The sequence below is a fragment of the Papaver somniferum genome, chromosome 9 (genome assembly GCF_003573695.1).
Source record: "Papaver somniferum cultivar HN1 chromosome 9, ASM357369v1, whole genome shotgun sequence".
In the NCBI taxonomy this organism is placed as follows: domain Eukaryota; kingdom Viridiplantae; phylum Streptophyta; class Magnoliopsida; order Ranunculales; family Papaveraceae; genus Papaver; species Papaver somniferum.
In genome coordinates, this window is record NC_039366.1 from 134,596 (window position 1) to 150,002 (window position 15,407).

At 40.2% G+C, this 15,407-nt stretch overlaps 1 protein-coding gene across 1 annotated transcript; it reads right to left on the bottom strand.

Moving 5' to 3' along the window:
• Nucleotides 1-1,295: 1,295 nt before the first annotated feature.
• LOC113309829 (polygalacturonase-like) lies at nucleotides 1,296-4,137 on the bottom strand. Its single transcript, XM_026558342.1, has 6 exons — nucleotides 4,001-4,137; nucleotides 3,211-3,416; nucleotides 2,655-3,061; nucleotides 1,932-2,221; nucleotides 1,618-1,846; nucleotides 1,296-1,517 (listed from the first exon to the last, which is right to left on the bottom strand). Exons 1-6 carry the CDS (start codon nucleotides 4,135-4,137, stop codon nucleotides 1,296-1,298), a joined length of 1,491 nt encoding a protein of 496 aa, XP_026414127.1.
• Nucleotides 4,138-15,407: the final 11,270 nt, after the last annotated feature.

Sequence of the window (15,407 nt, forward strand, 5' to 3'; positions counted from 1 at the left end):
TTACGTTTTGGCAGTCGTGCAACAGTAATGGTAGAAGTTTTGACTTTTATATTGTTAACGTGACAGTTGGGTGTCAGTTTAGAAAGGACTGGAAATTCTGGACATGATGCTTACATTTTGAAGTGATTAATTTGTTGCCATCTTTGTTAAGGGTGTTTAATGGTTGCAACTTTATGCAAGGAAATGACTCAAATTCATGTAGTCGGTGAATCCCAAGTCTAACAGTGTGCGAAGTCTTGAAGTGTTAACTACTTTCATCTTGTAAGCCAACCTTTAATAGATTTAAATAAAACTAACAGGTGTAAAATATGTATTCGGCATTCTGTCCATCCTTGCGCCTCACCTGGTGTGTTGCATGGATTCTTTGCGACACACTTTGGAACACTGTTCAACCAATTTCACAATATTTAGTGATTTTTTAATTTATTTTTGCCTTTGGTAAGTGGATTTCAATTTTTCCGCTTCGATGGTATTTCGGGACTGGCATTCATGTTTGCACATATGTAAAACGTACGCTCTACGACGTTGTAGTAGTGAATATATGGTTGTAAACAAGCTTGATACTAGCCCTTGCATCATTTCTGTGTAGGGCCAAAAGGATAAATTTTAATATGGAGTAGGAATAAGGGTGGATGTAGAAAACAATATGTTAGGCTATTGTGCTGACTGCATTCTACCTCTCTTGGCCTTCGGGGTCGACTGATGAATCCCTAATAGGATGTACCATATTTTAGGAATGTATCGCGACATGGCGGGGCGAAGCGCTGCAATACCAAATCAAAAATCTATCAGGACGGGGCGAGGCGAAGCCGAGCCATACCAAATCAAAAATATATCGCGACGTGGCAGGGAGAAACCTCACGACAACTAATAAAAAATTCACAAAATTGGTTAAAAAGATCAAAATCAATAATTCCTGAGTGAAAAAGACATGCAAAATTTAATACTGTTTAAATGGACGAGAATGTAAAAATAGTCAGCATGTAAACAGTTTCATCCTACCCATTTTCAAATACTTTTTCTTATTTTTAATTTACATCAAGATGCATCGAGTTTCATCCTCACTCTTTTTAAGTTTAAACCAGGATGAATTCATTTTTATTTTTACTATTTTTTTGATACTAATTTTTACTCGTCCATTAGAACCATGTTTTAAAAATATATGGACAAAAATTCATTCAGAACATATAAAATATGGTTAAAAGAAAAAAAATGGTTGCACGGGCACAAAATCTAGCTATATACACAACAGCAAAGACTAAAACAATGTGGTCCACTCGGAACAAAAAATTAGACTAGAAGCAACTTCCAGGAGTGGGTTGTCCCGCTGAGGATGTTCCGAGGGCGCTGAAACAATATGACTTGGCAGGTTGCTTTGAATAAGTGAGATTAACATTGTATAATTTGATTCCGTCGCACGGGGTAGTTGCACTGCAATGGAAGCTAATGGCAATTGGTGTTGCTGATGTTCCAGTTACGTTTAGGTACGTTACCCCACTGATCTTGAGTCCCGAATTCTGATACAAAACAAGTTAGGCGAATTCATTTATGAAATTGAAATCAGAATCCACATCTACCAGAACTGAATATTGTTACTCAGATATTATTAGTTCTTACCTGGTCAGAGCAGCCCTTGGTACCGGGGCAATAAATCTGATCAATAATGATTGGGTTCCGAACATTATTCATAACGATATTTTGATAAAGAACGTTCTTTACGAAACCATCACTTGGTTTCGGCCATGTTTTAATCCGTAATCCATTATCCGATCCAGTGAAGGTTACATCCTTTACTTTAATTCCTTCCACCCCTGCTTCATTCGGACTTCTAGCCAGGCTCCCAATACTGCATTCATGAATGCAGTCCAAGTCAGTTAACAAAATGACGCATGTGTTTAATTGAACATGCATAACCATGCATATTGGCGTACCTTATTCCGTGTCTCGGTCCACATGCTATGCGTTGAACCAACAGACTTTTGGTGCCAGGACCTATTGCAATACAATCATCACCTGTTTTGATGCTTGAATCAAGGATTTTTATACCAGTTGATGATTCTATGTCTATACCATCTGTGTTTGGGCTCTGACTGGGCGCAATAAGAGTCACTTTTCTAATCTTCATGCTTTTGCAACCATTGATAGCCATATGAGCCTTTTGGCTATCAATAGACACAACACCGCTGATGATGCCATTTTTAACATTGTTGAACGACAACGACTGCATATAAAGATGTCGAAAAATGGGTCATTTGTCCAAATATATTTAAAACATGGTTGAAATGGACGAGTAAAAATTTGAATGGGTGAAACGGACACCGAAAAAATAGCAAGGATGAAACTGGATTCATCCTGACTTAAACTTAAAAAATAGCAAGAATGAAACTGGATGCATCCTCATGTAAATTAAAAATAAGAAAAAAGTATTTTAAAATGGGCAGGATGAAACTGTTTATATCCTGGCTATTTTTAAATTTTTGTCAGTTTAAACAGTATCAAAATCTAAACGTCCTTTTCACCCACGAATTGTTGATTTTGGTCTTTTTAAACAATTTTGTGCAAAGATATTGAAAAGCCATGTCAAACTTTCTGCATATCATATTCAAATTCACAAACACTTGACTGGATTTCGTACAGGATTTTTTTGTACATACCGTAGCGCCTTGCGGACAATCCGCACTAGCTCTCCTACAAATCCAAAACGGAGATCCACGTGCATCTAGAATCCCACCATTGACGGTTAAACCATTGATGCCTTGAAACAAAATCCAGTTCCCGTAATTCCAAATTTCCCAATAACTGCTAGGAGGCGCCTGAATTTTACCATCGATCCGAACCGTAACTCTTGCACTTTTACAAGCACCATTAAAAGCTATTGTGTTAACCAAATAAGTTCCACGAGGTATCCACATCATCGCAGGTGCTGTAGAACTGCAAGCTAAAGACCATGCTTGCAAGAAGGCTTTTGTCGAATCCCTTCCATTATTATTTGCTTTTGCTCCAAAATTTTGAACATTAAATATAATTGCATTTGCGCATGATGGAATCATGGTAAGGAAAACTACGACAAGTTTAAAAGAAAATAAGCTGATTATCTTAACCATTTTAGGTTATACTTAGATACAGAGAGAAGAGAAGGAGACAGTGAGTTCGAGATGATGATAGAAACAGATAAAACTGGTGAATGTAGTTAAAGACCGCTGGAAGTACTTATATGGAGTATATCGTTGGTCCGACTAATTACAAGTACTATTGGCTTTCCTGAACAGATCATGTAGATGTCCAAAGTACAACCGCCAAATGATTGTTGACAAAGGAAATATGAAATGTTATCACAATAACCAAATGCCCTTATCTTTGAGGCAGGAGTTCCCCTCTCAGCCTCTCCCATTAAAGTCCAAAGTACAACCACCATACTATTTTAAGATCATGCAATATAGTATTAGAAAGTGAATTATCTATATCTAGAGAAGGCTTTGGATATGTGGAAATTTTGTGTACCCAAACTAACGAGCGTTAATTTCGATTTTAGTTGCAGACATCCTGTAACGTAACCTATGAATGCATCCTAAGTACTTAACACCCGGATAATAGATAATGTAACAACAATGTCGACAAAATAGATAATGTTTTATAGATTCCTACTGAAATTTCTAACAAAATCATTTTAAAAAGAAAAGAATAAACAAAGAAATCTAACAAACGTTCATTATATTATATATCTAGTATCTATCAATGATTAGAATCCTATCATGATCCATTTGGTTGTACGTCGACAAAGGTGATAAGGAAAGTCCACCGAAGCACATGGCCAACTGGCTAAACGAGTTTGGTAGTTTTTTTACAAGAAAAAGAACATAATAAGATTATCGGCTACGTGCAGATGTGTCTGTAAGCTTTACAACATGACACAAAAATTATCTTGCTAGACTTTCTCATAAGTGAATGATATGTTCGTAAAAAATCAAAATGGATGATGAATGATTCATTTCGAACGTACCTTAACAAACTGTACTCCAGTTGGACATCTTTGTTTGCCAGTCTAACATGACTACTGGTAGTGATGTGCACATCCATACGCTTGAATGCTTGATCTTCAGAATTGTTTCCCACATTTCTTTGTAAATACAAATACATGAATTAGTTAAATCGTTAAACCAAAAACCAAGAAGCCACCTGGAATTTTGACATGGTCACATGCAGGAGGGAAAATTCGTTGGCATTGACACTTTGTGACTTTTGGACTGCGGCAAATTGGACACTTGAACCACTCCTAGTTGGTGGATTTGCAAGAGGGGGCGGGTATTTCTTTTTTGTTTCTCAGCATGTTTGCAGTGAGGGTACCTGTGGTGGTTCACATATTCCTATAGTTCACATCCCCCAGACCTGCAACTATAGTTCCAATCCCATTTTGATCACCTCAAAATTGAAGGGTTTTTGTTGCTTGATAACTCAAGTGCCTAACATCTGACTCGGGTCTGTTCTCAGCTTAGTGACTCGGATGTTGGACTGATTTGCAGAAGTTACCCAGAAGGTCTTACAGAATTCCATGGACTTGCTCACTCAGGCTGATATGACCATTGAGTCCGACAAAACATGATCTTGGTCAAATGTGACAAACAAATACACTCTGGGAAGGTCAAAAAGATCATAGTATTTTATTTAGAAACTTAGTACTTGTCACATATCCGATCAGAATCAAACTAATGATACAAAGACAATTAAATTGAATCTGGAAACTCAAACATCTTTGAATTGAAATGTAATTACCCCAAATCCAGTAGCACACCCAAAATAGGAAACAAACAAGATTTAAGACATAACACATATTTTGGATAAGAAAATTTTTATTGGTCAACCACTCATTCTCTTTGGTTGCCTTTTTATTAAAATGCTCATAGTGAGTTTTTTGCAAAAAAAAAAAAGAAAAAAAAAATTAAGGGAGTGAAAATACAAGTTTTGGATACCAGGAAACCCTAATCTCATACTCTAAGCAAGGCACCCTTTACCGAAAATCTCCACCCCCTTTACATTGTCCAAGGGTCTTTATTTATAAACCATCCAACTATAATGGAATACAGCTCATTATATTTCGCCTAACCGTTGCCAGGTTCTCGTGGAGGCGCTTTATACTTCGACCAGACCATTTTCCACAAAGTTTTTCCCTTTCTTTCGCTGACAACTTTGGGAGTTTATCGGGACAGCTGTCTCCTTTCTTGTTCGACAATTTACTGACTTCGCAGATTAACTTTTCGGTTAAGTAATCCTTACTTCGCCTGCCTGATTTCGCGACTGTTATCTTGTTGGGTACTCCAATTGTTCCTTAATGTTTTTGGCCCTCTTCGTAAATTATTTCGCTTTAGGACGCTTTCTTGTGTATAAGCTTTATTACTTTGTGTCGTTTGATCGTCGAGAAGGTGGTTCAGACTTTCATTTGACAAGTCACTGATTGGGATCCTGAGGAACGATGCAGAATCTTTTAATGGGATTCGTCAGTCCCATTTCGTGTCTTCCTATGCGACCACGTGGCGAGCCTATTTTTCGTACCTACATTTTGCCTTTTCTTATTCTGTTCGAGTCTCGTGAGGACGGAATAAGAACCGTTCGAAATCCCTTGGCTGCCACGTTCTCACCTTCTTGCTTCCACGTGGCCACATTCTCTTGGTAACCGGCTGTTATCGGTTAGGATTCCTCAAACGTGTCGACCACCTGCCTTTGCCGGTGAATTATACTATAAATTCCTCGTTGAACTAGGTTTGGGTGCTTCTTCCCTTTTCTTCTTTGCTTTGCATTCGAGTCGTTACTGCTCCGGCTTCTGCTTCTGCCATTGTTACCTTCTCTCTTCCTTCAGTTTTTTTTTGCTCTCTTTTCTTTTTTGTCTTCATGGCCCCCAAGAAAGTTTCAACTCCTACTCCACTCAAAACTTTTCATGAATTCCAAGATGATTTTCAGAAGATGGGTTTAACCTTGACCCCTGCCGTAGATTGTTCAGTGGCTCCTCCTATTTATGCAACTCAATACATGGAACTGAACTACAGGTGGATTCAATCCGACACTTGGTCTGTAGACAAGCTGATCGTCACCGTCGGTCAGTTAAGAGCCGGGTTATTTTTTTCTATATACAACCCTTCTAACCCCGTCTTCCTAGAGATTCTGAATAGACTCCGGTGTGGGGTTTTCCAACTTTATGGTAATGCAATTCGCATCTCCAACGACTTTAGTTATCGCTTAGAGAACGACACTTCGCAAGTTCCGTCAGTGGCTGAGGGGTACGATTCCCGCGACTATAATGTGGATTCTTTCGTGGCTAATTATTCCGCTAGGTTTACGAGAACGACAAAGTATCAGTAGTGGGGTATCGAGCTTGTCCGGAATACCCTCTCTGCTCCATCCAAAGCTATTCTTTTAGATGTGGATCCTCTCAAATCGGGACGAGATGACCGACTTCGCCTTCCTTGTGACTAAGATTGGACGATGTTTCCTCTGGTGGTAGGGGGCCCTTAGTCTGGGGTGTTGATGAGAAAGGGATTCCTCGCGAGGATCCTCTTCCTGAACATTGTTATCTCGCCGGCTGCGATCCCTGGAAGCTTCGATGGTCCGTGCCAACTGAGGTACTGTTTTGTCTCTTAGTTCTTTATCTCGCTTTTGGCTTTGCTCGTTATGATATCCCCTGTTCCTTTTATTCAGTACGAGATGCCTGATGTTGGTCTTCTCAAGGATCGCAAGGAAAGGGGTGTTACTGTTGAATCTCATGCCTCCAAAAAGATATCCACTTTGCTTGTTACCTTCTTTTTCGCGACGTCACCTTAGATTCTAACCATTTACTCTTCGTAGGATGATATTCCCCTTGTTAAGCAGCCTGCTTCTGCGCCAACTAAGGGACGAAAAAGGCGTGATCACACTACGTCTTCCCCTTTAAACCAGGTTTCTTTAATTCGCTGAAAATTGCTACTTCATGTGTTACAATCCCGTCATCTCCTAATCGTTTTGAACTTGTCATTTCGCAAACTGGTACCTCCCATGCTCCTCCTTCTGGCGAGCCTAAAAAGAAACATAGGACTCTGGACTTGGCTGGTTTGACCGCAGTCAGGAGTTCTGCCGTTCCTCCAACACATCATGCTCCTCCTTAGCATCAGTCTTCTCGCTCTCATACAACTACTTCTCCCAAAATTGTTGATCCTCCTGTTCCTCCTCCTTTGGTCGTGCATCGCGAGGGATCTCCTGAGAAATCTTCCCCTTGTAAAAAGGGAAAGCAAAAGGTTTCGTCTGCGGTGTCTAACCCTCTTTATGATCCCGACATGAATTTTTTTCAGTATATTTATCATAAAGCTTGAGAAGATCCCTCCATGAGGTTTCGTGCCCTTCAATCTCTGGTGACTTTCAGTGTTGATGACTTTCTTTCTCAAGATTCATCCGTTATTTTGAACGCCTCCATGAATTTGACTCTTCAACAACATTCTGCCTTAATGAACCTGGTGAGCCTTTTACACTTCTTCAACTGTATCTCCGTAGTATTTCGATACCTGTTTCTAAATTCCGATTCGCCGGTTCGCAGGAAGTTAATCGTCACATGGCCAGCTTAGTGGAGATTATGCTTGTCCGCGAGAAAATGAGGAAGGATGATGCTCAAATCAAGACCTTGACAAAGAAACTTCAGAGTATGTTCTTTCCCTTGTAGATCCATTTCTTGTCTTTTTCTTTATGTCTGTTATTTTCTTATTTCGTATTTCGTCAAGCTCGATGCATGAAATGTTAAATGGATGTCTCTGAACCGTCTGCCTTACTTGAAGATATTCGTGCTGAAAACTTGAACCTATCAACTCCAAATGATTGTTATGTGACTGAAAATGAGATTTTGAGTGAGAAGGTCGAGACCCTTTTCTCGCAAGTGGACCGTAAGTCTATTGATTGCTCTCGTAATGAGGAATTGAATCATCATATTCATGATGAGAATAAACACCTCAAGTTAGAGATCCAGCGAGTCAATAACTCTCTTACCACTACGAGGAATCTTTATTCCTCGTCATTGTCTTTAATTAGGATATTGGAGGAAGATAAGGAACACGTAATCAACATGAAGAATCAAGTTGTGGTTGATCTTCGTAAATCTCGTGGCGTAATTACTGGTTTGAACGAGGAGATTGATTGTCTGAAGAAAAATGTGGAATTTCTTCACGCTCAACTTAAGGATTCTTCGCGCCCAAAGTCCGTTAAATCTTCTTCCCAAGTTAAGTATGTTGGTCTTCGTAAGAACAAGGGTACTCTCGTCATTCATCCCAACAAAGATACTTCGAAGTCTGGTCATGGCAAAGGTTGGGACGATTCTTATCACGAGTTATGCGTTCAGCTCCGAGAGTCGAATCTAGAAGTCTCCAGGCTAGATCATTTGTATTATGATATCCAAGAGACTTTGAACACCACTATCTTACAAATAGAAGGTAGTTTTAGGTGTTGTGCATAGTTATGGTTAGATAAATTTCAGGTTTCTGATAAAATCTTATTTCGTCTTTGTAGAATCCGAAGAGCGTTACAAGAATCAAGTCCTTCACCTTTCTTGTGAAAGGGATGAGTCTCGCAATGAGGCTTCTTGCCTCAGAGGTGAAGTTAGGGATTTGAATGCTGATATCGACGATATGATGGAGGATTCCGCGAAAGTATCAAAGTTATCTCATAAGAATACCCAGAACTACCTGGTATCTCTCTTCAACAATTTTTGCGACGAGCGTGGTATTCCTCATTCCACTTTTCTTCTGGAGATATTCTCCGACGATGAGCAGTCAATCGACGACAGATTGTCTCAGGCGAAGAAGAAAAGTTTGTTGAAGGTGACGAGGAGTAAAAGATCGAGGAGGCGAAGGTTGAAGAGGAAAAACCCTTTGCTTCTACAAGTTTTCCCGGAAAACCCTCATATCCTGATGCAGATACTGGTGCTAATCTTGGCGAAGTTGGTGGTGACATCCCCGAAATATCAGTCAATGATGATATTCCTCTTCAGCAACAATCTTAACTTTTCTACTTCCATACTTTAAGTTTCAACCTTAGTTATTTTGGAAACAAATTCTCTATCTGGGCGCTCCCAAGCTTGGGGAGAAGAATATCTTGGATCCTTTTATATATTTTCGGTTGTTTTTCAAGTAATATGCTTTCTTTAAGTCATATCAGTATTGCAGTTTTCCAACAGTGTATCACACCTCCCCACGTCAAGTATATACTTGCCTAGGGAAGACTCAAAATAATAATAAAATTTAAAGTATATACTTGCCTCTTATTCTTTTGTGCCTTCCCGAGGCATTAAATGGTTTAGTTGATATTTTGGCGAAGTAATTATGGTTTTATCTCGCTCAGGATTTGAATTTTATTACTTTCCCCATTGCGTATTCTTATTTTGAGATCTCGCTTATGCCTCTCGTGTTGTCCTTGTCTTTTGCTGCTTAAACTTTCTTCCACTGTCTTATTCTGTTTGCCCTTGCCTCTATTACGTATTTCATGATAATCTTGTCTCTGGTGTTGGCTTGTGTTTGCCTCCGGATTGCCTTTAGCGTTACTCTGGGGAAAGATTTCAATTCTGTTTCTTATTCATGTGTTTCTTTTCGAGGTCTTATTGCGCCTCCTAATTAAGGTCTTATTGTTCCTCATCCTTTTTGAAGGATGTTAATTCGACGAAGTATCAGGCGCTTATTAATCTTTCAAATGATAATCCATCAACCTCGTCTTAACATTTTTTTTTGAACCCCATCTCGCGACAATGTGACAGGCCTAGCTATTCCCATGAATGTTAGCCCCATGAAATTGCGTCTTTTTGGTCAAACATCTCCCTAATATGGAGGGTGCCATCCATTTATATTCCCCCTGATTTCCCCTTCAAAGAGGTTAACCCTAACATGCATGTTGGTCTCCTCCCATCCAGTTATTACGACATTCAGTTGTTTTTGTGACTTCTTATCCCCTTCGCCGATATGGCTCGTGGTTACAACGTCACACCCTAAGTGGGGTTTCTTTGGGATCGTGCATCGTATCCAAGACTTGCCAAACGGACATGGCCGGTAACGCTCCAGACATCCCAGACACCCGCAGCTCAACCGAATACGTCGGCGCCTTGGTCATATTTCTGCACCCCTTACCGAAGGCCATCATTAAAGAATTCCTCGGTGGATAGGTCTTATCATTGCCCCTAGATTATATTTCTGAGAGTTGTTCACGGCGTGCGTTAGGACTTCCCTCTTGCACTTTCGTGCGGACTAGGGTGCACGCCGTGGATTCCCAGCCTTCCTAGGCGAAGGTTTTAAGTTTCCCTAGAAACTTTTTATTTCGTGTATCTTATTTTCCTCCTAATGCGAGGTCTTATTTTGTTTGGTCTGGGGTTTATTTTGTTTTGGTTATTCCGTACGTATGAAAATCACATCCTTGAGTCGATTCATCAAAATTGAAAAATATCATTGCTACCATTTTGTAAATCTGATACATTGCCAAATGATAAATTCATTATAATGAGTACAATTTTCTTGTTTCTACGACCCTTCCTTGGTTATTATTATTCTTCTTCTATGCTAATGTGTTCAGATTAATACCTTTTCAACTCCTTCATCTTTACCTCATTCCTGATTTTGAACAATATCGAAAATAAAGGGTGCTTTGTTGATAACGCATAAATGAACGAGCACACTAAATCTTCTTTTAACAACCTTCCTTTCAGATCACCAAAAATCGTATTCCATCTCGCAACAATACTTCCCAATCTTTCATTTTCCCTTTGTTTCAACGAGAATAGCACTGCTATTTCTGGTTTGCAGGGTTTACTTCTCGCACATTTGTTCATCATTTCTGGCTTCCCCTGCAATCCAGATGTTCTTCGTGATGCCTGGACATTGCTTGTGGTTCCCTTTTTACTGACCATCATCAATTGTTGCGTTCGATATTACTTTTCTATGAATTCCCTCCCGCTATTTTCTATGGCTCTTTTCAAATATTCCCGTTCATCTCGCTTACCTCGCCCCTCCATATTTCGTAAATACTCATGATACCCATCAACCGCCAATTTTCTTCCCGAAGCATTCTCTCCTCTTTGGGTGTCGTGCTATGCTTGTTTTTCTTTCAGGTGTTTATTCTTAATTGCGAGTTTCTCGTTTTTCCTTTCTAGCTTTATCCTCTCCCTTACCAGGTTTTATTTCCTTCACCTTTCTTGGGAGAGTTCTTCCTTTAATCGTTCCATCTCCGTGTCTTCTTCATGAGTGTTTTTCTGCTTACTTCTAGAACTTTGTGCTTCCCTTCCTTTGACGTTTCCCTCAATTTCGTGTATCAATATCTTTTTTGGCTTGGTAACGTTTGCTTTTGCTCCACCTCGTGGGGTTTGTTTTTCCTTAATGATGGGGGTTTCTTTCTTATTTTTTGTCGTTTCGCCTGCCTCAACTATCTTCCCTTTCTTCGTCTTCCCATTTTGCTTTATTTTCATTCGATTTTCCTTCTCCGGTGTCACCTCGTGGTCCTTTTCATTGGTAACTAACATTTTATCTACCTCTTTTATACCCTTTTGTGACATAGTCTGCTCTTCGCTTATCCCAATTGTGAATACTATCAGCTGCTCCCCCCTTTTTTATTCGCACACCTTCTTCTTTTGTTATATCCTTTTTCTTATTTTCTCGTCATAGTTATGGACTTCCTTTTGGTTACATTCTCGCACTTCCTTCAGATCTCATCTGATCTCTCCTACCACACTTGGCATAGGGAATCATATCGCTTGATGATATGTTGAGGCAACTCCTTTTATCATGTGTATCCACGGCCGTCCTATGAGAGCATTATAAGGCGAGTCTATATCTATCACGCAGACTGTAACTTCTGTTTCCAGCTCGCCTGCGAAATTTTTTATGACTAGTTGTCCCTTTGGCTTTGATGCAACCCCGTTAAACCCATATATGTTGTATGTCGATGGCACAAGGTCAGAATCCTTGTACCTCATGGTTCTAAACACATGATAAAAGAGTATGTCAACCGATCTCCCCGTGTCTACCAGGATTCTATCTATTGCCCAAATTTTCTCTTTCTTGACCTGGTCCTCCTCCCACTTTGAGTACTTCCCGAAATTCAAGGTTATGAACAATGGGTTCGTATGTGAAGATCCTCCCTCAGGTACGTCTTTTGCTGAAAATGTTATTTATTTCTTCTTCCATTCTTCTAATGGCTCCTTCTTCCCCATGTTAAATATATTATTTCCTTCGAAGTCCCTCTTATGCACTCTCTTGAGTATGTTATCATAGAAATTCTGGATGTTCGGCTGAATGTATTATCGAATTACAATTCAGTTTTTGGGTTCCCCGATCTATTTCAATTCGGTACACTTGTTGATTGTCATGAGGTGGAGGTGGTGGTGGAGGCGCATAATTCTCCAAGAAATGTGCGAGTTTTCCCTGTTCTACTAGACGCACTATTATTCTTCGGATGTTTCGACAACCATTCGTGTGATTCCCATGGAAAGGATGATACATGCAGAACTCATGACTCCTAGTTTCCAGAGGTGGTTCTCTTCCAAAATTTGGTGGGGGTGGGATATCCTCCGTCAACATTATTGCTTCCCATACCTTTTCCAAAGTTGTATTAAGTCTAGAAAGCTTTACATCTTCAAAAGCTGGCGCATTCGCTCTTCGCTCTAAAAATCTTGGCCCTTGATTGTTTCATTGCTGATATCCAGTGTTATGACTTCGTGGCTCATAATTCCTTCGTCTTGACTCCTCATACCTTTGTTGATCAATCCATTCCTGATATCCGCTCGACACAGCTATAAGTTTCGCAGGGACAGGAGTTGAAGGCTCCATTTTTTCATATTTCGGATCATCCTCCACGACGTGCACTATTCTTGGTAGTAGCCTTGAACTTCCTTCTTTCGCTGGGATCGGTGTTACTTTGCTGACTTGCCTTTGCTTCTCCTCCAACGCTATGTATTCCTCTTGATACTCTCTTAATTCATTTATTGTCAAGGAGTTCCGGATAATGAATATTTGGGTGTACAGCAGCTCGGTCGGGATTAAAGCGTTCACAAAGGCTAGGGTAAAATTTTTCTCATCGACTCTTCCTGCGAGTTCACTACTTACCATTCTCCATATCGTTACCAACCCTCGTAGGCTCTCCGTCGGTCTTCGCCTCAGGTTAAACAGGGTCTCAATCCCTGGCCTCAACATGTTGTTACTTATATAGGTAGTTAATAATATTCTCTGTAAGTCTTTAAACGACTAAATCGACCTTTCCGGTAGCCCATCAAACCAACCCAACGCTTCTCCGGTTAAGCTTGCAGGGAAATATTTACAGAGTACCGCAACATTCCGTCCCCATTGCATTAATGAAAGAGTGTACTATTTTAAGTGATGCACCACACTTTCTGACCCGCTGAATATGCTTGCAAATGTTGGTAGTTGCATTTCTCAGGAATGTTCGCATACATTATCTCATAGGTGAATGAAAATTTTCCAGCCTCTTCTATTGCTTCTGCCAGCTGCACCCGGCCACCTCTTCGAGAATTGTTTATCAATGTCCGCATGTATTGCAATTCGTTCATGACCTCTTGATTCAGTTTTCTTCCTTCTTCTTCGCGATAATTGTTTCTCATCTCGCCATACCTTCCTTCCCCACGTCTTATTTCTTCCTCTTATCTCTGGTTTGTCTCGCGTTGCCTCTCATCCTCTCGCCTCATTTCTTCTTCGTATCTCCGTCTTTGATCTTCCCATGTTGTTATCTCCAACGCTCTTCTCAGACCTCTTTCTTCACTGCTTTCTCTTCGTTGTCTTCCTTTCCGTTTTCTTCCGTCTTCCTCGTAAGCGTATCTCCCCAGTCGCAGCTCTTCTCTCCCAACGATATTGTTCTTGCTTCCGAGTCCGTGGAGTCAGCTGCTCTTTCCTCATTGAGTTGGCGATTCTCCACTGTCAACATAGCATTTTGCCTCATCAGCCTAGTGTGTTGCTCCGCTAAGTCCCTGTCTCGCTCCGTCTCGAGGCGGAGTGTCTCCCTTAACTGTTCCAGCGTCATATCTTCTTCGCCGATGTTTTCCTCCATCTTTCCGTGGGTCAGTTCTTCTCCGACGATGGTATCCGTGTCAGAGGTGTGCACTGAACCCTCCCTGAAATCATCTTCATCGGTCTGATCATTCCGTCATTGATTCACGCCTTGTCTTTCTCCTGCAACCGAAGTTTCTCCCCTTTCCATTCTTCCTCCTCTTTTCGCCTCCAAACGTTTGCTTCTCCAAATCAACCTCTGCTTATAAATCCCAACAAAGCTCACGATGCAACATCCTAGGATTAGTTCCTCTCTTTTATGATTTTAAAATAATTTTAACTTTTCTCAAACTCTTAGATGAGGCTGAATCCCCAATCTAAGTTCCCTGTTTCTGGACGCCAAAATGTAACTATTGGAAATCTAGTAGCACATCCAAAATAGAAAACAAACAAGATATAAGACATAACAAATATTTTGGATAAGAACAAGTTTTGGATACCAGGAAACCCTAATCCCACTCTCTAAGCAAGGCTCCCTTTACCTCAAAATCTCCACCCCCCTTTGCATTGCCCAAGGGTCTCTATTTATAGACCATCCAACTATTATGGAATACAACTCATTATATTTCGCCTAACCGTTGCCAGGTTCTCGTGGAGGCGCTTTATACTTCGCCCAGACCATTTTCCACAAATTTTTTCCCTTTCTTTCGCTGACAACTTTGGGAGTTTGTCGCGACAACTGTCTTTTCTTGTTCGACAATTTACTGACTTCGCAGATTAACTTTTCGGTTAAGTAATCCTTACTTTGCCTGCCTGATTTCGTGACTGTTATTTTGTTGGGTACTCCAATTGTTCCTTAATGTTTTTGGCCCTCTTCGTAAATTATTTCTCTTTAGGACGCTTTCTTGTGTATAGGGTTTATTACTTCGTGTCGTTTGATAGGCGAGAAGGTGGTTCTGACTTTGATTTGACAAGTCAATGATTTGGATCCTGAGGAACGATGCAGAATCTTTTAGTGGTCAGTCCCATTTCGTGTCTTCATGTGCGACCACGTGGCGAGCCTATTTTTCGTACGTACAGGAAATCTAAATTTTGTTTCATGACTAATTCCTGGTTACATTCCATACTTTTATTTTGAAATTACGAAGAAACAAATCCGTGTTGCAAAAGACAGTCTGATTCTTTAGTTAGATTGGACTGACAAGCTTATGCGATCTTATGCAGCCGATGGATAGAAAGTCATAATGCAGCACAAGAACATGAACCTGAGAAAAATTAATCACACCATTGTTCCATCTTCACCTTATCCGACATAGTTTTGAGAGGAAAAATCAATGTGTAGATAGGTCGGTGTTTGAATGTTCCCAATAATCTATTTGGTAATCATGAAAAAAAAGAAAAAGAAAAAAGGAACAGCTTCGGGATTTT